The 23,088-nt window shown below is 39.5% G+C and overlaps 1 protein-coding gene across 1 annotated transcript; it reads left to right on the plus strand.

Moving 5' to 3' along the window:
* The first annotated feature begins 364 nt into the window (after positions 1–364).
* On the plus strand, positions 365–12,783 carry YIPF7 (Yip1 domain family member 7). The gene is made up of 5 exons (XM_037400989.1): positions 365–480; positions 1,492–1,658; positions 3,385–3,530; positions 8,016–8,197; positions 12,382–12,783. Exons 1-5 carry the CDS (start codon positions 365–367, stop codon positions 12,542–12,544), a joined length of 774 nt encoding a protein of 257 aa, XP_037256886.1. The 3' UTR covers positions 12,545–12,783.
* The last annotated feature ends 10,305 nt before the right edge of the window (positions 12,784–23,088 follow it).

A 23,088-nucleotide genomic window follows, 5' to 3' on the forward strand; every position in this document is an offset into this window, starting at 1 on the left:
AAGAGAAATCACAAATTCTGTGAATGCATTTGTATTTTTCTATTGGTTTTGAAATCCAGAATAACCTCCTGAAAACGTTAATTTCTAAGCATTCTGATGTGACCAAAATGAGGAAATCTTGTATACTGCTTGTAAATTAGTATACAGTAATTAACAGTAACAGAAGATTAATTTCTCTTGTTACAACAAAAGAAAGTAGAGTCTTTTTTTGTAAATTCCAAATTATCATGCATTTCCACAGAAAGATTCTCTTGAGTTTGTGACGTTAAGGCTTGTTATTTTTGTTTAAGAGAATTAAAAACATAGGTACTGGGTTGTTGCAAAGACTATTTTATTGATAATTGCAATTATTTTTCCAACCAGAATGTCAAATTTTGAGCAGTTTCACCTTGACTTTTACCAGTCCAATTATACCATAGATGACCAGGAAGAAGGTTACAACACTTATGGGTCTAACAAAAACCTCTGTGGAAGCAGAAAGTAAGTATGCTAAAAAATAATAATAATAAAAAAAGATGGCAATATATCTTGAAGCTGAAATGAAACTAATGACAAAAACCAGTATACAAGTGGCAAAAAAGGATTGCATAATCAATAGAGTGGAAGTTTTAGTGGAGAAATACAAACCATAACAGTAGAAAGACAGAAAGAATATTTTTTTTTCCCCTTTATTTTTTAAACCGTTTGGTGACTTCTGTCCATAGAAGAGAGACACTGAGGGGAAGAAGTTCTGAGGGTTTCCCCCTTAAGGAGATTTCAGCACATCAGCAGTAGGAGTCTGGGAGTTGCCGCAGCTTCCCTGTTCAGCAGCTGATGGATCCAGCAGGCTTTGGGTCTTGCAGGAGCTTCAAGAGATCATCTAGACTTTCCCCAAGGCAGAATCACTTTTAATTGAACCTTTCTTTGTAAAGGATTGGGTTTTGTGCTACTTCTATATCTACGGATGTTACTGGTTGTTTAACTAATTGGAGTGACTGAGCTTCATGTTATTAATGTAGATTTTAGGTCACATATATTGCTAGAAATTCTTCAAGCTCCTGCTCATATTCAAGACAAAAAATAATGTCTAAATATATGGCTCTGTCATTGGCAGTATGGACGTATCTGAGGAGTGTCACCAGGCTGCTTGGCAGAAAAGTCAGGAGTGGCTAAATTTGTGGGTACCCTCACAGCTCCTCAGTTCCCTTTGCCCCCACCCCAGCCTGGGGGCTTGCACTGTGCCATTGCCTGAGCTGGGTGGGCACAGAAGCAGGTGCAATGGACTGCAATGTGCTGGCAGGCGAGCAAAGAGCCCTGCCTGGTTTCAGGGCAGACTGCAGTGAAGGGAAGCAAAGCCATGGTCAGTGGCTTGGCATTCAGTACACACAGCAGATACCGTGCCCAGAAAATTTCCAGGTTCTCCAAATTGAAAACAGGTGAAAATTTAAACCACGGTACATGATGAGCAGCTCTAGGCTATGTGTTATGCTGTGATTTGCTTTTTTGTCCTAGGAGCCAGACAGGAGAACAACCTCCAGCCGGTGCTTTTGCCCCGTCAGAAATGCTTCTGTCCTCTCAGAGTTACACGGGTCAGATTTTGCAGCCAACATACACTCCCAGCACCCTCTCTCATCTTAGTTACACTGACGGATTTGATGAAGAACCTCCTTTGCTAGAAGGTAAAAATAAAACTGTGGCTGATATGCGTGGTTCCTGGGGGTGCCTATACTTTTCTTTGCCAGCTGGTGGTAGTCACTAGAGGAACAGCAGCAGAGCTGCCAAGCCTGGCTGTGTTAGCTTCAGCCAGCAGCCCCGGCCCTCAAACCTACATTTTCTTATTAGAATTCACCATGGATTAATTCAGCCTTATTGGCATATATAGCATATACTTTACTACCACTAGATGACAGCATAACAATAAGGTTTGCATTCACATTTCCAAATACTTTTTTTCCTCTCTGTGCTTGTCCTGCATATATATTGAAACATCTATAATTAATAAATACTGATACTAATCCTTTTTGCATATCTAGTAATAAATTTAATAGTTTGAAGATGCTAAATAGCTTGTTTCAGTGGAAAAGAAATTGAGAAAGCTGCTTTCAAATTCAATTAGTTGAGCATTTAACTACATGAACAATATCATTCTTTACGGTGACTGAACCATCCTAAGGGTAGTGGCTGATTTTGTAGTTTAAAAATATTTGTGCTACACTTAAAAAAAAAAAAAAGAGAATTTTTTGGGGATTACTTCAGCATGATGCAAAAAGAGCATATTCAGCCTGCTTTTGCATACTGGAAGGCAAGTGGAGTTCTTACTACTTAAAAGATAGTACTACTGTATGAAAACCAGCAAAATCACTCTGTTTGGAAGAGATAACTGCTAGATCTCTCCTTCTCAAAACTCCAAGCATTTAACTCAGATGCAGCTCACCCGGCAAAAAGGATGTTGAAATACAACTGCTTCTGATCCGCAGGGCTTCAGAGAGGTTCCTATCTGTGTACCACATAAATCTGACCAAAGACACACATTTTAATACAAAATAACTTTATATAATGTTTTGGCTCAACTCAAGATGATGGTCAGTGGAATATGGTAAATAAGGTAAATAATAAAAAATAACTTGGCTTTCAAAACAGATCTAATACATTGTCAGTCTCAGTAATTCTGGCACCCAGTTCTGAACCTAACTTTTCCCTTACTGGAGCATCTCAAGGAAGATGATTACTCTTGCAAGCTGAAGTGTTTCTGCAGAAGTTATAAAAGAAATCTTTGTCCCAGTAAACTTTATGGCAGAATTCCCACTGACTTTCATGGGGAAGAATTTTGTTCTGTTTCTAGGGGTCCTCAGTAATTACTTTTTAAATTCAAAAAAAGCTTATAAATCACTGTACAAGGTATTATTAACTTGCCTTGAAGGGACGAATGTCATTTTTAAGTGGCTTTGGCAGTTCAGGTTTAAGACACATCTCTTGTCAAATTTGCCAGAATTAAAGCATATATCTCTGTCCTTGGTGTTACTAGAGCCGCTTGAATTCTGCAGTTACTGTTAATTAGCGTATTTTTCAACATCTAAGTTAGTGTGGCATTAGGTATATGTGTTTTAAATATAGGGAAAACAAATATTAACTAAAAATTGCTGAGGGTGGGTGGTTTTTGGTTCACCGCCTAAAATAGGATTTAATGAATTAATATTCCAATTTAGAATCAGAGCTGACTCTGAATATACTGGATATATAGCAGGGACATCATGTTCTTACTACAGACTACATCATCCTACAATATTATTTTCATTAAAGCGATTAATTTCTTTGCTTGTTTGGGGTTTTGTGGTATCTCATGGGTTGATGTAAAAGCCTTGTTTTCTTGTGAGCAGTTAACAATCCTGGAATTTCTCATTGCAGAACTTGGGATCAATTTTGAGCATATATGGCAAAAAACGTTAACAGTTCTAAATCCAATGAAGCCCGCAGATGGCAGTATTATGAATGAGACAGACCTCACTGGACCTATGGTTTTCTGTTTGGCCCTTGGAGCAACGTTGCTGCTGGTAGGATGTGGTAGCAGTCTCAAGGGGTTTCTTTTCTAACAAGCTAATGCCTGGGTGATATTGCATGTGAAGTAGCAGAAAATGTAGTACTGGCATAAAATGAGTCATTTGCTGCTGTTTGTTCTGAGATTGCATACTAAAAAGTCTCATTGCCTTGAGGGTACCTGCATGAAGTTTAAATGTAATGTAGATGTAATACAGGCGAAATGATGTATTACTTCCACTGTAAACAAAAGACCACACCATTTTTTGGGGGGTGGGATTTAATAGGAACAAAGGACAGATCTGTGCTGTGTATATCCTGGGGAACACCTGAACATCCTGCCCTGAACACCTAAAGCACAGCAGTGTGCACTAGGTAAGGACCTAACAAGGAGGTTTTAAAGAAGGGACCAGCCCAGTTTTTATAACACTTTTGTTACTGTTTTGAAATTATCTTCTCTCAATGTTATTTTGGGGAGTGCAGAGTTATCAAAAAATATTATCTTTATGTAACTAGAATAATTTGAAAAAGGAAATGGAAACAGCCTTTTCCTTCCCACCTTAGATTTGCAATACCTTCCTATAAATATTGCTAGTCCTTTCTTAGTTTATATTCTTTTCCTACACCATCTGCTAAACAAAATATGGTAGCCTGTGTTTAAGCTCTTTCCTCTTTATGAATATAGCTTTCCCACAGGAGGAAAGTTGAACAGGGATTGTACAGTACTCCAAATTCATCTATTTATCACTGACAACAGGGGTTCTCCAGTGCTGCTGAGGTACAGCTCTGATTGTCGGCAGCAATTCATCAGGCAGGGATAAGGTGGGACCATTCTGGGAAGGAGTTTGCTGCTCTGCAACTGAGGTGAGAGAAATGGGGCTCTAATTCTCCATTTCCTCTATGATGAATAGTGCTGAATCAGAAGACTCTTGCAAGTCCTTACTCAATTTGCAATGTCAGTGCAGTACCTTTGATGTGCAAACTGCAATATAAATGGCAAGTATTACTACTATTTATGTCCCTATAAAAATAAAAATCTTTTAAAAGGATGGAAAAGGCAGGAGGAAAGGGAATAAAAGGAAAGGAGGGTGGGAAGCTCGAGAAGACAGGCTATTTTCCACCTGAAGAAATACAGGTATGAGGGGAATAAAAGCAGAAAGCGTCGAATTGATTATAATCAGGAAAATGGAATGAAAGCTAACAGAAAGAAAGAAAGGGGGGGGGGGGGGGAATGGTTGCTGTTGTTTTTCCTCCTGAATAGCCAACAATTATAACTAATTAAACTACTACTAGTGAAATAAGGTACTTTAATTACCATATTTATTCTGGGATATTAAGCATTTCAGGTGTTATTAGAAAAAAACCCTATTTTCAGTGCTCCAGTTTTAGGCCACCAGAACACCTCTGATACCATCTAGTGTTTTTGTGCCACAACTTCACAGCAATAAGTCTGTGGAATTTCCATGGGCCATCTTAGAAATTCAGGCTGTTCATTTTATCATGGATGCATTTGAATACTAAAGTGGCTTTTCAGCTGCGTAAGCTATGGTAGCTTTCTGTACTTGAATAATAATTCTCTTCTAATAGCACCAGGAAGATAATCTGGTTGAGAGCTTGTTTCCAAAAATAATTTAAAAATTTTATTTAGTTTCAGCTTTTTAACTATGGAAAAATATGCAAAGATATTCTTCAAATGGTAACAGTTCTTTCAGAGTGCAGAGAAAAAGAAGAAAGCTTTGTTAGCCTGGTATCAGGACTTGATCTTCCTCATATTCGCGTAAAACCAGGCAGCTCCATTGCAGATAGAGAAACAACAGCAGTGCGAAAGTTAGCAGAAGCCCAACTGTCAGCTCCTTTGCATTTTACATAGTTGTTTGTACAAAATCAGACTTCCCCATCCACTTAAGCTAAGGATAGTAGTACCCACTCTAGGCAGATGCAAACAAGCGTACAGAGTCTGACTTTCTTCTAACCTTGTTCCTTCTGCAGGACAAATTTAGCTCTTCCCATTCATCAAAGCCTGTTAGACTCATCAAGCCTGATTCTGGTTTTGCTTACATCACTGTGAATTGGGAGTATTCCCGCATGTGTGAGTCAATATATTTACATATGTTAAGGACTAGAATTGGAACCAACATGTTCAGCTGCTCTTTTTTCTCCTCATTCCCCTGCACCACAAATCCAACATTTCACCAAGTGGAGTTTCCAGTTAGCTGCCAGTGCTAGTGCTCCCTTCATCTCTGTCTCAGTAATTTCTTAATCTTAAACTAAGCTGCTAAATAGTGCTGTGTAGAATAATTAAATACACTGAAAAAAACAGTATAAAGTATTAGCTTGTAGTTGTTTGTTACATCTGTTTGAGACAGAGCTTTTCTTAGTTGGTCTATAGTAAACGCTGCCCCAAACCACTGGGGATGTTAAACTTACTACAAATCTTTAATGACCAAAATTGTAATTGATAATAATTTGAGATAGTATTGCTCTCCCACACTCTCTCTAGCTATCAGTAATTTTATTTGGTGAAGCAATTATCCTGATTGTTTTATACCAGTAGTATGCAAATACCAGCTGTGTACCTAAATAGGAAGGTTTCTTACGCTGTTCATTCAGGAATAGTTTATTCCTTTATGGTGGAACACAGTGGCGGGGGGAAGGCCAGCACTCGGGATGCTGCTATGATATAGATAACCCAGCTGTGCCTTACCTAACCTTGAGGGCTGGAACCAGGGGAGATCTCAGCAGTGAGCCAGGTCAAGCTGAAAACAGGGTAACGGTGCTGGTGTAGAGGAGGGCTCGTTAACTGAGGCTGCCTTTCACATAAGCATGCACTGCTCTCCAGCTAGAGCGGGTGAGCTGTTACCAACCTGCAACAATAGGAATTTCAGGTTGTGTCATCTGTAGATTAGGCTTTCTCCACTGCATTTCTTTATATCTGCCCAGCTCAAATACGTCTGGCACCCAGTGCTCAGTTTCCACCTGAATGGATAGAGGAAGGGGGGGAGGGGGGGGGGGCGGGGCGCATAGAAGAAGGGTCCTCAGACTTGGTACCCCCTAGGTTTTATTAAAATGTATGGATAAATAAAGTGGGAGATCTTCTCAATCCTCCCTAACGATCATGAAAGAGATACTTGTAAATATTGCAAACCATGTAAAAACCTTCAATAATGTTTCCACCTTATCCATCACAAGGAAATCCAACCATAAGCCACAAAATTATTAGGAAACTGAGACCCTCTGTTAGTTTTGATTCTCGTGTGGTTTGTCATATGTAATATATAATTTGTGCAATATATAGATGTGTGTGTGTATGCACAAGCTAACCTGTGTTTTCCATATGTATATGCATATGTGTCAGGAAGGTGATCTTCATTTGAGTTTATTCCATGGTCCCGAGTTAAGGGCTGAGTCCCAGTTTTGAGCGTTCTTCTTTGAGCATGTTATTATTAGGATGTGAAGTTCCAAGACAAAACAAACAAAACCATCTTCATCTCAATCACTGTTTATTTCTATGTACAAATGTTTATTTCTGACATACAGATGTGAAAAAGACAATATTGCATAGGTGACATTCAGTATTTCATTTGTTAGAAGCTTGAAGAGAGAGAAATTTAACAGTCTTTTGTGAGTGTTCATTTTTGGGAGCGAACAATGCCCTCGTGCGTGGAGGTGATCCTTCAAAATGATGGCAGGGGGAGAAGAAATGGGTGGTGCTGTGGCCACTGTTGCCTGTTGTACTAGCTTTGTGTATAAATCAGAAAGCATCAGGCTCCAGGCTGTCAGGCTGGTACCTTTCACAGGCACTAAATTTACACAGAAGAATAAAACACCTGGTGGTTGGCTGTTTTTTTTTTCATTTGTTGGAACAAAACCAGAACACAAGCTGACAGTTACTACTCAGGTTTATGTTGAAATGAACACGTTGTATTGATCTAACCACAGAGATGTGTCTTTCTCATGGTAGTCAAGGGGATGAATGGACACATTCACCCTGAAAATCAGCAAAGTTTTAGTAGTTTTTTGCAGACCTGCTTAAAGCTGGAGGTTTGTAATAAAATGTGAAGCATAACAAGTGAGTGAAGTCATCATTTTATTTAGGACACTTTTCCACAGCCCCATATACACCTATTGGAAAGGTGTTTCCTGACACTAAAATGTGCTTTCCATATTTTTTCCATAGTTTGTTACCAGTTAGACCTTCCCAAGTCTCACCAACCGGTTCCTGTCATTTCAGAGCCCAATGACAGTAAGACTGAGAATCAGCCTTACAACTTGCAAGTTAGCAACAAGCACATTCTTGCAATAGTACCTTGGCATTTTCTGATGCAAATAAATCACCCAAAAGTATCAGCTGTGATTTACAATTGAACTGATGTAGGCGAAGCGGAGGGAGAGTGTCAATGAGAAGTAACAAACCCAGTGCTTGCCTTCTGTCTTCTCCCACCTCTTTGTGATCACTTGCTCATTTCTGACACTTCATGCCTACTTACTTATACTTATTCCAGGCAGGAAAAGTTCATTTTGGCTATGTCTATGGCCTGAGTGCCATTGGGTGCCTTGCTATACATGCTCTACTGAACCTGATGAGCGTCCCAGGAGTCTCACATGGCTGTGTTGCGAGTGTCTTGGGCTATTGCCTGCTGCCCATGGTGATCCTGTCCTCTTCTGCAGTCGTCTTCTCGCTACAGTAAGTACCAGTCTATGGCAACAGGAATCATATGGAGGACAGTAAGTCAGAAGGCTGGTGTTACGCAAAACATTTTGTAAATGGTTAGGTAGTGAATTTTGGCTTCCAAAACTGTGAAGAAAAACACCATTTTGTTTCTGTGCGTAGGTGGAAATGAACAAAATTGGACTTTGTTTGAGAGAGGTAATAAATATTAATTTTAATATAAGTCCTTAATTCAACTGTTTCCCACTTGGACTGAAAGTACCTTTGATTTTAGTAGCAACCTTAGATACGATTTTTGTTTTGCACAGCCAACAGTGGCCAAACTGAGGTATCAGTTTTAAAAGTGACTGCCAGACTTTGTTTTTGTATATCTGGTTCTGTTCCTTTTTTGTTCATAGTATCAGGCTTCCATCCTTATGCTTCCTCTCCTTCTGTAGACCAACTTCTGTGTGACAGAACAAAATAATCAAGAAACCTTTAATGATTTGGAGCATTAAACCCATTGTTTAACATGCAGTAGAGTTGTAAACCCTGAGGTATAGTTGTGGTATAATTGCAAACCTGAAAATAACTGAAAACTTTGAAAAAACAAATGTGTGGTGGCATATGTATCTGTGCTTGTGTGTGGGGGTGTTCAGTAATATGACTATGAATAGGAAATCTGTATGCAAGCCTCTCCTTCCTCCTCATTTGGTAAGCCTCTTGAGATACAGGCTGTGTTTACCTCCCTGTTCACATACAGCAAAGTACAAGGAATCTCCAGGTCTTGCTTGAAGGCCTTGAGCAGGACTTTCATCCATCATTAACACGTTATTAATAATGGTTCCCCTCCTTAGTCTTTGTTGTTCACTCACATTTTAACTCTCCAGTCTATAATATAGGGGACTTGGCAGCTGATGAATAGGAAAGCACCTCTGTTTCTTTTCTTTGGAAAAGCAGCAATCTTTATATATATATATGTGTGTGTGTGTGTGTGTGTGTGTGTATATGTGCACATATATGTGTGTATATATATATACACACATACATTCTTTTTAAAGGAAATTATTAGTGGGATGAAAATTTTGGCACTATCCTTGTTACGTATTTCTGTGGAGCTACAATGGGTTAACCTAACCATATTCCATGATTTAAAGTGTTTCTGAGCTGTCCTTGATGAGGTGAACAGCAGTGACACTGAAGAAGCCATTTATTCTCTGTAGAGAATGTTCTCCTACATTCCCATATTTTCTTGATTAACCTGTTTAATAATCCACCCTGATAAAAGGTGCAGATGCATAATCGTAGGACAGATGGGGTGAACTCCAAACCAGCTGTTACAGCTGCACAGGGTACTGTTGTTTGTACAAGGAATCTCCAAGCACATGCCACACATTCATAAAATGCTGTGAATTTAGAGAAAGCACATCTTTTGAAAATCTATAAATACTATACTGTGATAGCCTTTACAAAACTAAACCATTATTTCTGAAATGAATTTATAATGTTAAGTGCCTGTCTACAGGATTCTGCAGTCCTTTCTCATTCACTCTATGAAGCTGCTTGAACACAGCAAGTACCAAGGTTAACTATTACGAACATGCTATTAAAATTAAGTGGCAACTTTTAAATCCAACATGCATTTCATTACTTTTAATTTTAAAAATTATTGAAGAATGGCAAGGGGAAAACAGCAATACATTCCTTATTTTTAAAATATTAATTAAAAAGTTATTTCTGTGTATTTCAAAGTGTAAAGAACTAACCTCAATGTTTATTTCCACAAAAAAAGTTCACAAGATAGTGCACACATCTATTGCAAAGATACACACTAATGCAACAATTTTCAATTTAATGATTAGCTATTTCACTGTAACTGCATAAAGCAAAATATGGAATATTTTGGGTGCTGAACAGTACCAAAGAGAAAAACAGTTCTCTTATGCAGACTTGCATGGTAGCAGATTTGTTTGTGCGCATCTGTGCTGACATCATGTCTGAGCCCAAGCTGATTAGGCCACCTTTCTGGGAGGAACATCAGCAGACTTTTTTCCTGGGCAAAACCAACAATTCTCTACTATCAAATCCCTGAACAGACTGGTTAAGCCATTTCCTTAACTAAACAGTGAAGGAAATGAGTGTCAGAGTGGAGAAAGATGTTCTTAGACCTAGCCGATGGAAAGGACCAGTTTGAGGACTGCATCTGCAGGTTGTGAGAGAGAGGAATGGAAGGAGTGGAGAGGGTCCACCCATGTCTGTCTCCCCAGCTCAATCTCATGCCAGTGCACCCCTAGTCCTCTTGATCACTGTGAGCATGGCATCTGCCTTTTGCCCTTCTCCCATGCTTGAGGATTTGGCCCTCATGGACATGCCAGACGCAAGCTCTCTGCTGAAGCCAAACTCTTCCTTTTGGCAGTAACGTGCTGTTAGACCAAGGACTGAATTTATAAGTGCACAGAGGTGTCTCTTGGCTCCAATATGATTTTATGTCACCTTTCCATCCTGCTCACTGCCAATCTTGGAACAAACCATGAGGGGCTTTGGACTTCAGTGAAAGGCAGAGCAACCACAGCTCTAAATCATACTGCCTTGTGATGGCCCCCGAAAGAGTCATTATACCTGCTGAAAATTGTCATCACACGGTATGTTCCTGTTGCATCCCATCCCTCTGCCAGCATGGGAATCTGCTCAAAGAGCCATCCATACCAGCTCAGAATTTCTGGCTAACTCTTTAGGTGAACGTCTTAGCATCTCCACTTGGAGCAGCGGCCAGGAACTTGTTTCGCAGAGCCCAGTGTAATTTCCTTGAATGCCACTGTATAGGTATAAGGAACACTTAAACTGAGGATATTAAATCACATGGTCTTTAGTGTTTTACTTTTAATGGGTTGAAGTTGCAATGCGGTGCTGAGTCACCTTAAAATCAATACTCTCCTTCCTCCTCCAACGTCCTAAGAGCTGACAACACCAAGTATCTTATTGGCCTGGAGACTGGATTGCCAAGAAACAAACTATTTTATGTGATGTGATTGCATTAAGTAAGTCAATTAGATAAGGAGAACTTTACTTATCACGGTTTAATTGCAATAATAATATTAGTGGAGATTATTTCTGATAAATGGACCGAAGTAAGTATAAGTAGTCTGTTTCTCACTTCTGGTTCTATTTTGCTGATCCTTTGGAAGAGTGGGGCACAAGGAGGTCCTTTAGCAAGTGGCAGAGGTTCTTTCATTCTCAGAGTCCTTGAGACTGACACAGTGGAAGTGTGCAAAGCAGCCGATCTCATTATGTACTTCAGCAGCGTATTACGTGCATGATCTCATGCATTTTACAGAAGCAGGCTGCGAATACAGAGTGCAAAGAAAGCATATGTGAAACATCATTTATTGGCAAGATTTTGTTCTGACTTGGTTTAATAGTGAGCTTTCTGCAATCTACAGGAGTATTTAAGTGGACTTGTGGCTATAGTCCCATAATCGTCTGTTCTCCAGGCCACCCTGTGCCTGAGAGGTGGCTGAACATAAGTTCAGAAGGGCTCAGCTGTCACAAAGGGGCAGTGTGGGAAGCCACCATCCTCTCCAGAAGCATGCAGAGAAAGATGCCAGGATGAGCGAAATACTTTTCCTCAATGGTTATTTTCCCATCCCTTACTTTCTACTCGGTATGCACCCTTTTTTAAAAGGCCAGTTGAGCTTTCTCCTGAGAGACAGTCACCACCTTTCTACCAAGTGAGCTGAGGTGTCAGTCTTTAAGAGCCTCATTGCCTCTCCCCAGAGTCCAAAGCACACTTAAGTGTTACAAAGATGCAACGTTTCCAGGTCACCAGGCTGCCTGATGGAAGAGAGTAGGTCTGCAGTGTCATTTTAGATCTTAACAACTTTACAAAATAATTTTGACTGCTAACTTTAAAATTAGACTGTAGCTGCTGCATCTGCTGGAGCCCCAGAAGATTTATTTGGAAATGCGTTGTCCTTTTAGCAGTACTTCTGATGAAACTGCTGCTTTTATCCATGCTGAAGAAATTACCTTTTTGTTCCCTATTACTCTTTTAATTTGTTTCTCAGGCTTGACTTCCATTACGTCAGTCAGTCCTTGGTTCCTCCAGCGACTGCTTACCTTGCCAGCAACAAGCTGCTAGACAAGAACTAGAGTTTGGTAAAATCTGATGCTACATTTACTAAAAGTGGACACTGTTGTGTTTCTTTTGTTTTTTCTCCTAGGGGGATCCTGGGAACTTTGATAGCTCTGCTTATTATTGGATGGTGCAGTTTGTCAGCCTCCAAAATTTTTACCTCTGCATTGGCTATGGAAGGACAGCAGCTTCTTATTGCGTACCCGTGTGCTTTACTTTATGGATTGTTTGCACTTCTAACGGTTTTCTGAGATGTATTTTCAGGTAGACTTATTACAATCTGTTTGTGGGTTTTGGAGGGGCAAGGAGTTATTTATTTTTAGATTGCCTAAAGTTGCATCAAGTTCCATTAACAAAATTTGATATATATGCCGTACCTTTTATTAGTCTAATGGCTGATAATGAAATAAAAAATCAAGATAACAGGTAAATTATTGCAATAATGGTGTTCTGAAAGTCTTAGAGCTTAAAGAATAACATTTGTGTTAAGAAGGTAGTAAAAGTGAAAAAACATTAAATGATAATTTCTTAAAAATTTTTGTTCTGTTTAATATATAATACATATACTAGAGAGCAACTGGAAAGCAATAATGTAAATATTTAACAGACCTAGGTAAATCAAGTGAAAATACAAATTTATTTGCTTCAAAAAAAGCCAGTTTACCATCCCATATGATTACTAATTAATATCCAGAATTTATGTGTGTGAGTTTGGGATTTTTTTAACAAAAGAGTGAATGGCCCTGCTTTGTGATGTTGAAGAATTGTCCAAGAGCAGATTGCTACAACAGAGGGAGGAAACTAGGAATGTCATCTTGGGTTTGCTTTTTTTTTTAAGAGGTGCTGCTGTCCAAAAAACTATTGTACAGTTTGTAATGCACAGCAATGTTATATTTTAAAATTGCCACTAAATCACCACCTGCTGTCACAGCAGAAAAGCACCACACAAAGCAAAGGCAACTCCTAAAAATGTCTCCTGAAAGGCAGAACTGTATTTGAGCAAGCAAAATACAAATCTCCACAATTTTATCTGCTCCAAAAAAATCTATTTGCTCCTTTTAGCTTTACAGGAACCTAACATTTTTATAATAGCAATGAAGCACAGAATGCACAAGATGATGTTTCAAGATATAATATGAGAAGTATCAAGCCATCAAGAGGAAATGGAGATGTGTGTGCAGTCATAACAAGAGCAGAATCCAGTATGCAGTGGTAGAGAAAATGAATGTAGCTGTAGAAAGAGCTAGGGAAAACAAATAGATGAAATAAACGGGAAATGTGAAGGAAATAAATGGCAGCAGATTATTTCATCAGTGTTTTAGGGTGCCTTCCTTCTTGATGTATATTTTTATGATCTCGATTATCCTTAGTTTATTCATTATTTTGAACTCTTTGGTGAAATGCCTACAAAATATTTTTCTAGACACAGGACCAGTAATTCTGTGAGAGAGGGTCCTGATACTGCAAGCGCTCATGCAGAAGCTTAGTATGGCAAAACTGCTCAAGAATGCGTAAAATTAATTGTGTTCCTAATCCTTTTCAGGTCAGAGGTAAAAGAGATGATCAGTTTGTCTTCAGGCTATTGACTCTGTTTCTGAATTGAAAGAGCCTTTGGTAAAAATATTTCCCTTTACTGGCATATTTGTTTTTTTAAGAACTCTGGTGCAAACAATTCCGGGATTCATTTTACTGAACTCCAGTGGAATTGGTTCAGACTGTGGGTCATAAACAAAAGGTAATGCGTACTTAGACATTTCCTTAAAAAATCACAACTCATTCATGGAAAAATACTTGATGGCATTTATCCTTTTCTTTGTTAGAAGGCTATGAACACAGGCACAAAAAGGGAAAGCTGGAGGCATGACCCTGGAGCTAATTGTGTCTCTAGGCAGGACCTAGTTGCATGTAAGTGGGAGGTGTGTGAATATGGAAGATCCGTCATTTGTGAGTGCAACAGATTTGGCCCTGCTGTATCAGGGAGTAAATTTACCACTAACGATGCACAGATAAACATGTCAAGAGACTCCAGGGTATGATTATAAAATCAGGAAGTTTAATTTACTGTGCACTAATGGCATTCTCATGTCTGAATGGGGAACGAGTTATATGGCTGTACTTCTTCTGAAGTTCAGAAAAGATGGTTAAAAAACATTAGATCCATTTTTGTCCTACACTTCACTCTTACTGACTAAAACAAGTATAAAGTGGCTCTGTTCTGCAGCACTTTATATTCATTTTCATCCTGATCTTCATGATATAAATGGCAGGGGAACCAGTGAATCAAGCTATCTGTTTGTCTTTTGATGTCATAGACAAGTCAAATTACTTACGGGGAAAATGAACACCTTGAAATTTTGCCACAACACTTACAAAGCAAATGCTAGTCTAATTATAGTTTTATGTTTATTCTGCCAGAATTTATAACTTCTTTGCTGAGATACACCTTCATAATTTTGAATGCTAAATTCTTAATTCCATTAACTTCCCTTGCTTTAGTGTTTAGTCATGCTTATTTACTTTTACCTGTTCCCAAGGGATTTCCAGCAAGCAATATGCACTGGTGCTGTGCTCCCAGTATGGTATCCTTCAGGGGTCCCTGTGCTGCCTGAGATGGTTTAACTCTCTTAGCCATCCTTCTACTTTGAAACATTTTAACCTGCCTCTCCTTTCTGAAGGTCAGCATGGCGACGATGATGCTTTTGGCCCCATTATTCCTGTGTGCTTCCTGAATCTAAAAATATTATGGTCACTATTACAAGCTGTTACTTCCTCAAAAATAAATATTTGGATCTAAGATCGGTTCAAAACATGTATTTGGTAATAAACTCTTGTTCTGACTCTCTGGACAGGCCTTCCCAACACCTGTACAGCTTTCCTGTATTTTCTCTTGCCTGTGCCATCATATTTAACTCCCTTACATCAATCCATGAAAGTTTAAATACAAGCCTGGCAAGCTGTTACTTTCAACTTGCCAAAGACAGGATTATAAAATAGTAATGGGTCACAGACTGATCTTTAATTTATGCTTCCCACCCTGAAGAGTTAAAAAAGTCACAAGACTTACACGTAAGCTTCAAAGCAAAAGGAGAAAAAAAAATCATGGCTTTGGAGGGTGAAGGTTTCTAATCTGTCTTTGGTTTCTTGGTTTTTATGGCATGCACGTGAAAGTTCAATTCTGAATGTGCATTCACACACAGAAATGGCTACTTGGTTCCTTTCTGTTATTTCAAATGGCATTGGACACAGGCAGTATAGGAGAGGTATAGGAGCCAAATGGTTGCCTGTCTTCCACTGCACTTCTTCTGTGCCAGGCATACTCAAGGTCACCCTCAGAAACGAGCTTGCAGCATTCTGGTGTAGTCTATTTTGCTGTTCTACTGCAACAAAATGCAGGAGGGTATAAACGCGAACATACTCTGAGTAAGAAGAGACTACAGCATGGGTCAGAGTGTGCAATGACAATAAAATGGTTACCTGAACAGCAGCTGCTGACAACATCAGGTTGCACCCAGAGACCTGCTCTCCTTGGCAAGCCAAGGGCCATACTTGTCGCACCAGCGTTCCACTACTTATAAAAAATCATCCTGTCACACATCATCTCTTAAAGGTTATATAATACAGGCCTTGAATAGTTTACCTGTTGGTAAACTGAATTAAGGATTGAAAGCTGCTGACACATTGAATTGGATACCTGCCGTGTTTCCTGGTGAAATAGCTCCATTAGCAAAGGGTAATATTATTCTCTTTTTAGCATGGAAGCCACAGAAGGTTTATATACAAAAGCAGTAGAACTGATTTAATGACTGCATTGTTTATGTCATTTGAGAATGAGACATGACAGCTCTGTGTCTTGTCTTAGACCTCTCTTGCCACCACATTTATTTTAGCTCCTTGCTGAACAGCCATCTTCACGTGCTGGCATTTTCTGTCCACGGAATGGCCTTAAGTGAATTTTGCAGTAATGTTGAATTACTGACCTATATTCATATCAATAATTAGTATTAATTGAAGCAAGAATCCAATAATTTTGTCTGTTTTAAATTTCTTCCCCCTGCCCCCCTTTGTCAGGAGCATATTTAGTGGTCAGGCTGTTGTGCCTGGTGCTGTTGTTCATGCCTGGTAGCCAAAAATATATGTATATATTATATACATATACATATGTAAAAATAAAAATATATATATATATGATATGTTGCAAGACACTGGAGCTGCAAAAAGTTCTGGGAACTACAACACCTCTTTTTAAGGGCATAACATAAGCAATTTGGTGACCCAGCCTGGGAGATGATGTATATCCTTTCAAAGAAATCAGCAATTGCAGCACCTGATAAGCCTTATGGAGAATCACTGCACATAATGGCAAAGCTCACAGTGACGTGATGCATTTGGTGGTTAATGTATTTTCTGACAGATAACAAAAAGCTTCTGGATCAGCAAGGAATGGGTTACTGCAGCATAATGGCTACAAAAATAAACTGGATAATTAATGTCAACCTGCCTAGATCATTGTAATATAAAATTGATCTCTACCTGTGTTGGCATTACTAATGGATATGTTCCTTTTCAAAATCTGCTCTCTGTCAAAATTTGCCCTCCACTGATCTCATGCTCATTTAGCCTCTTGCATGTTTATTCTGAGTCAGCTGCAACAGTGCTCTTAGAAGTACCGATTTTGTAGCTGTGGGCCATGGCCTGTCTGCCTACACAGCTTCACCTCCCCAATGTTCCTGATGGTGCATTCTTAGGAGAGGTCAGAGCATGCACAAGAGCAGTGTTTCAGTTGTGTTTGCTAAGTGATTTTGAAAGAATAATACCTGTGGCAATGACAATATGTTTGCTTTGATTACCAAGCACATTTATTAGACTTATGGTCTCATCATTAGCTTAAAAATGCCCAGTGACCTTGGTGCTGCATCACTGAACTAGATGAACAATGCAATTCACAATGATCTGCATACAGTTGCATAATAAAGACCTTGGCCAGCACATACCGTCTGCTATGGTAGCATTTTAGTTACAATTGCAAAAAAATTATCATTACCCTTCTTTGGCCATGATATTAGGTGCAGTGGTAATGAGTGAAAAGAGGTCACAGAAACACCAAACACTCATAATAGCAAACATAACAGACCACATGGGAAACCACCACTTTGCAGAGTACAAGGGGTGGATTTTCAAAGGCACGAAGGTCAGCCCTATCAAAAGTCACTGAGAGCTGAGCTGAAGTTGTACACTTGGGTGATTTTCCTGACAGCCTCTTGACAAGCAAAGTGCAACAAGCCACCAGGCTACCACAGGCAGTTCCCCAGAAGACCAATGACCCACACACTATTGTGGATAGAGCCAGCTGAAGAATCAGAATCATAGAGTCATAGATTCATAGAATGGTTTGGGTTGGAAAGGACCTTAAAGACCATCTAGTTCCAGCCCCTCTTCCATGGGCAGGGGCACCTTCCACTAGACCAGGTTGCTTAAAGCCCCATCCAGCCTGGCCTTGAACACTCAGTCGAACAATCAAGCATAAGAAGCTATGCCGATGCATGGGTGTAAAATGTGATCCCTGGCTACAACATTATTCCTTCGTTTTTTTCCAGTTTATTTAACCATCATCCTTGGACAGTGAGTATCTTGTCTAGCTTGTCTAGCTCAAGCACTAGCTGCTTCTTATCTCAGGTCTAAAAGTATGATATGGAGTTTGACTGGGCTCTGGTTTTGCTCTTCAGCTTAGCAGATTGTGGGTTGCTCTCGGTTCTGACCCTTAGCCCCTCTCCTGACTACTTTTCTTAGTCAAAATTTCTTCTTGTTCCTGATTTTTGGCTTCCTGGTTTCTGGTTCCAAGTTCATTATTTTAGTCATAATCTTACCATTTAACAGCCTGCATCCTTGTTGCATGTCTTTGATATGCCACCTACCCTCTAAAAAATAAAGCATAGAGAGGAAGAAAGGGTGCTAGTGAGCAATATGAAAACTTTTCTGAAATAAAATCCCATCAGCATTTGGCCATCATTAGTTCTTTTGGTCTACAGATGACTGTGAAATTAGCTGTGCAGTTAGGATTATATGCTATCTAAACAGTAGTGTTGAGAAAGAAACCACTAATACATTTCATGCGTTTAAGTAGTATTTTTAATGCAAATACCTTATTGACATCCCAAATATGATCAGGACCTTAGGGTGATGCAACTGCATATCTCAATGAAAAGGCTCCATAAAAGAATAACCTAACATTTAAAGAGGCATAAAGTGAGCCCTAGATTTTATCTCTCCGTTGTAGAACACGATAGTCATGCATCACTGTTCAATTGCTCTTCTGAATTACTAACTGAATGGAGGAAGTACATTGTTGATGCACTGCAGAATGTGAAATAGTTTAGACAGTTATTCCTTGTGAAAAGTAGTAATGGCACTTGGCTCTTCAGAAGATGTAGGTGTGATAATGCGATCCACTTTAAAGTGCACTTGTGCATTTTGCTTGGTGAGTCTATTTGCTGGAGGAAGATGATACTAAATGACACTAATAACCACAAAAGGGATGAGTGCAGCATAAATTTCCTTATATTTCAGACATTGTGCACATGGTGCATAAAGATCTGCAGAGTGTTGCAGAGTAGCAGCACTGCGATATATCTTACCTGCATAATGAGTACTGCTGAATAACTTTGGCACCGTGTAGGAAACCCTTTGACTGAGATATGAGCATACCTCATGCTTCCTGCCTTGTAGAAAAGGGCCACTTCTCAAAAGAGACATGCATTTCTGAGGGCAGCCATCGAAGGTGATACATTCAACGGAACACTTTGCAGTTTGCTTCACCACCATTGCTGCCTATATACTTATATATTCTCTCTTTCCAGCACACCAGTTTGATTAATGATTGGGTCCTGCTGCAAAGGAGAAGCCTCAGATCAGTTGCTAAGGTCAGTTGCCAAGAGCACCCTGAAGTGCAGCAAGGATCTCCACATAAGTGTCCACCAGAGCCACAACCTGTGTTTGGTGAATAATGTAGAGACATTTTTGCTAAGATAGATCACACCCATGTTGCTCATGTCTCTCTCCCTGCTGCTCTTGGCCAGAAGATATATGTATGTACAGCAGTTGAGCCCCTGTGCTATGGCTATGACTTACTGAAGAGCTATAGTCCCCACATGACCACAGCCCTTACAAATCCTCCATCTGGTTCATCAGCTGAAATATTACGTGTGTTACATCATCAAGCAGAATGAAAGACATTTTCCTATTCCAGACTAATTAAAACTGAACTTTCTAACTGTTACAGCAGCTGAATAATCATAGGTTCATAAAAAATCAGTGCAGAAAAGAATGCTGAGAGGCCATTTAGTCCATCCTCTGCCTCAAAGAAGGATTGACATAATTTCTGACTCCATGATATGACAGGGTGACTTTCCTTTAAAACTTTAATCTTTCTCTCAGTAGATCTTTGAAGTGACTATACTGAAGATCTGTGCCTTTCTTTTAAGGGCAGGTGGCATATACTGGACAGTAAATGATTGCTCTGTGTCTGTTTTTACTAGCAGGGGTGTTAAAGGTACCCTAACAATAGACTGTTGGTAATCTGGTTTTGAGTCATTGTTACAACAGAGACTGTGATGTAAATCAAACTGCTAGAGGACACCTACAGAGTCGAGTTTCAGATTGCACGTACGTACTGCTGATTGCTGTAATTCAAAGGCCATACCAGGAGGAGAGTCACTCACTCTATACATTCCTGGTTTCTCACGTTTTTTGCTTAAAAATATACTTCTGGCCACTGTCAGAAAAGGGAAAATGAGCTAGAGGGGGGCTTTGGTCTGACCAAAGACAATAATTCTAATGTTTATAATTATCTTCATCATTATAATGCAGTGCCTAATGGCTTATCAAGAATGATACCTAGGCAAGGTACAACCAGAGAATAGTGCCTCTTTCCCAGAACAGCTTTTGCCAGTGAAACATGACTGCTGCAGCAGTACGCAATTGATGGCAGCATTGCACTGAGACATTGCAAAGCTTTCCCTCTCTATAGCCTGACTGGTGCACCACAGAAGGCATTTTGCTCTGTAATCACTGTAGTATAGTACTAATGAGCTTGTTAGGCTTTGTGTGCTTTACTCCTCAGTTTGCATACTTTGTGTACTTGGGATACTTCAATGTTTTCTAGCTGTGCCAGTTGTATTTGCATTCTGATTGCTTAACAAAACAACGCCGCACAGTTAAGGAAGGTTGTAATGCAAATACAATACATGGAAACAGTAATAATATCCTGCCTGCCTACAAATCCCAATGCATGCGATATCATGCATTCAGATGTGAATGAACTAACAATGTGAAGCTAGAGGTACCAGTTTATACCTAAACTCTATATAACTGTGTTTACCAACATTTTTTAAACAGCTCAAGGAGCTAAGGGAAGAAGGTTTTGTCTGTAAGAAAAATAGAATTCTGATTAACACACTGGATTGAGACTTGGTCCACAAGGGTTCAACTCAGACACAGCTGGTTTTTCTGAGACTCTTGGCAGTGATTTGGGCTTTGAATCCCAAAGGTGCTTAGTGATGCATCCTGCTGATTTCCTTGAGAGACAGGCATCTCTCAGGATCTGCCCCTGTGACTTCTCAGCAAAAATAACAATAATTTCACCTTTCAAAAACATGCTGTGATGAGGAGAGATTAGCTCTTTAAAAATTACCAGGCACTCATGTGATGGAGCCTAAGGTCACCTCTCACAAAATAGTCAAGTGAACTGTCCTTTCCCAAATGAGCAAGTTTTCTCTTCACTAGGACAAAAGCCCACCATACGCATGTCCCCCAACCTTTAAACCCAGTGGACTTCATATCAGGTGGAATGGTCCTAATCACGAATCACATATTTCCTTTCTAACCTGGTGGAGCCAGATGGGGAGCCTCGAGCCAGCAAAATGCTTTCCTGCCTGCCATGTTCTCTTTCTCCTTTGCCTTTTTCCTGCAACTGTGCAACACCTCACTTCTTCCCAGTGGCCATCTCTCCCTATTTTGTGGAGGGGAAAAAAAAAAAAAAGATCTCAGAGACAGACTCCTCTCTCTACCTTGGATGATCTTCATCCTTATTAAAACCTCCAGGGAGCAACCTGAAGAGTGGAAAATGCAGATGTCCCAAGGGCAACATGGATATGAAGAAATGTGACAACTCACATTCCTTGCTTGGGAGTTTTGATTTTAATATATGAGGAACGTAAACTATAGCAGGACTGGGAAAGGGCTATAAAATTTATTGACTTGAGTGATGCATCCAGTGTGAGACAGCTGAGAGCAGTAGAGGTGTTTGTGCCAGGTCTAAACACAGCACTCACACCTGTGTACGTTGGCTAGTGCACTGGCAGGCAGGATGAATTGCAGGAAGACTTAGCTCCTTTGTTCCCACAACTGTTAGGAAATGGACTCTACCAAAAATCAGTATTGCTGAAATTCAGACTCCAAGTCTGGGCTACTGAGTGACTCTTACCCAGGCATTCAGCATCCTCAACATGTGATGGGTCCTGATCTCTTGTGGGAAATTCAGTATCCTGCAGGTCTTCTGTTTTTTTGGTTCACAATCACTGCCCACAGCAACAGATCTCAGCTACGCAGCATCAGCCTGCCTGGCAAAACTGGATCCAGCACACTGCTTCTGTTAGCTGGAGCCTGGTAAATAGCTCAAGTGACCTCAACAGAGTATGAGTTCGGTAGTTGTGAGCTAACTCGATGAAGGGCATTATTTTATAAATAGTCTGTATTGTTTTAAATATTCAAACATCTGTAACTCGGTCAGTCTGTTTCTGCAGGTAATAACCAGTTCAGTGTGTTCCAGAAATATTTTTTGCAGTAAAATCCACTAATACTTTTATTCTGCAGTCCAGTGTGACAAGACAATGTGCATGGTCAGCAATAACTCTTCATGACGGTTAATCCATCATATGCTGTTGATATTGTGTTTATTACTGACTATTTATAGTAACTTCTTTGTCCTTGATAGGGCATACTCCATTTTAGCAAATAGATGCACAAGTGATTTTTTTGATAGATCTGGTGGAAAGTTTTCATCTGAGATAATTTTTTTTCTTCTGACAAGTCTGCCTATTTGTTCAAAACAGAGATACAAATCCCCACTCCATCTGAACAAACAGCAATACAACCTGGGTGATGGAAAACTGAAGATGAATTAGAGTTTCAACAGCCATAAAAACTTTTGAGGAACTGGAAAATCTTTCCCTCTTTTACCTCAGTATGTCCTAGAATGTGCTTAACTGGGCCGCATTTACAAACACCGAAACAAAACAGAAAACCCCCAAACACTGGTGGACAACAATTTTGGTGCAGGCATAGGCACAAGTAGATAAGATGACCAGAAAGAATCAAATGACAAGGCTGGGCTGTTTTCAATTTCAGGAATACAAAGCTGACTTAAGCTGCTGTGTCTCAGGTTTCAGTTACCTTGGATTACTGAAAAAGCATTGCATAGCTTTGTATTACTTAGAAGTATGGAGACGAGGAGATCGTGCTATTCTCTATACTTTTGAATACAAATACAAAGAACTGGGTCAATGCTTTAATCACAGGAGTGCTTGTATTACTTTGCTTATCCCTTTTCTCACGCAGTGGGCATTTTATAAAGTTACATTCCATTATTAAGGAATTTGAACTGAAATCAAATAGCAAGGAAAAATAAAGATAAGATTTTTGGTCAGTCCAAAATGTTTCTTTCATACCAATCAATCTGATACTAGACAAATATTTCTATAACATCAGAGCAATTAGACTGAATAAACTATTTTCATTATTT

This window comes from Falco rusticolus, chromosome 1 (genome assembly GCF_015220075.1).
Source record: "Falco rusticolus isolate bFalRus1 chromosome 1, bFalRus1.pri, whole genome shotgun sequence".
NCBI lineage: Eukaryota > Metazoa > Chordata > Aves > Falconiformes > Falconidae > Falco > Falco rusticolus.

What these genes read in the sequence shown, in the direction of transcription:
- YIPF7 (XM_037400989.1), top strand. Translation starts at nt 365, where the DNA reads ATGTCAAATTTTGAGCAGTTTCACCTTGACTTTTACCAGTCCAATTAT. An exon ending in AGAACCTCCTTTGCTAGAAG is followed by an intron (nt 1,659 to 3,384) that starts GTAAAAATAAAA and finishes TTCTCATTGCAG; the next exon opens with AACTTGGGATCAATTTTGAG. An exon ending in GCAGTCGTCTTCTCGCTACA is followed by an intron (nt 8,198 to 12,381) that starts GTAAGTACCAGT and finishes TTTTTCTCCTAG; the next exon opens with GGGGATCCTGGGAACTTTGA.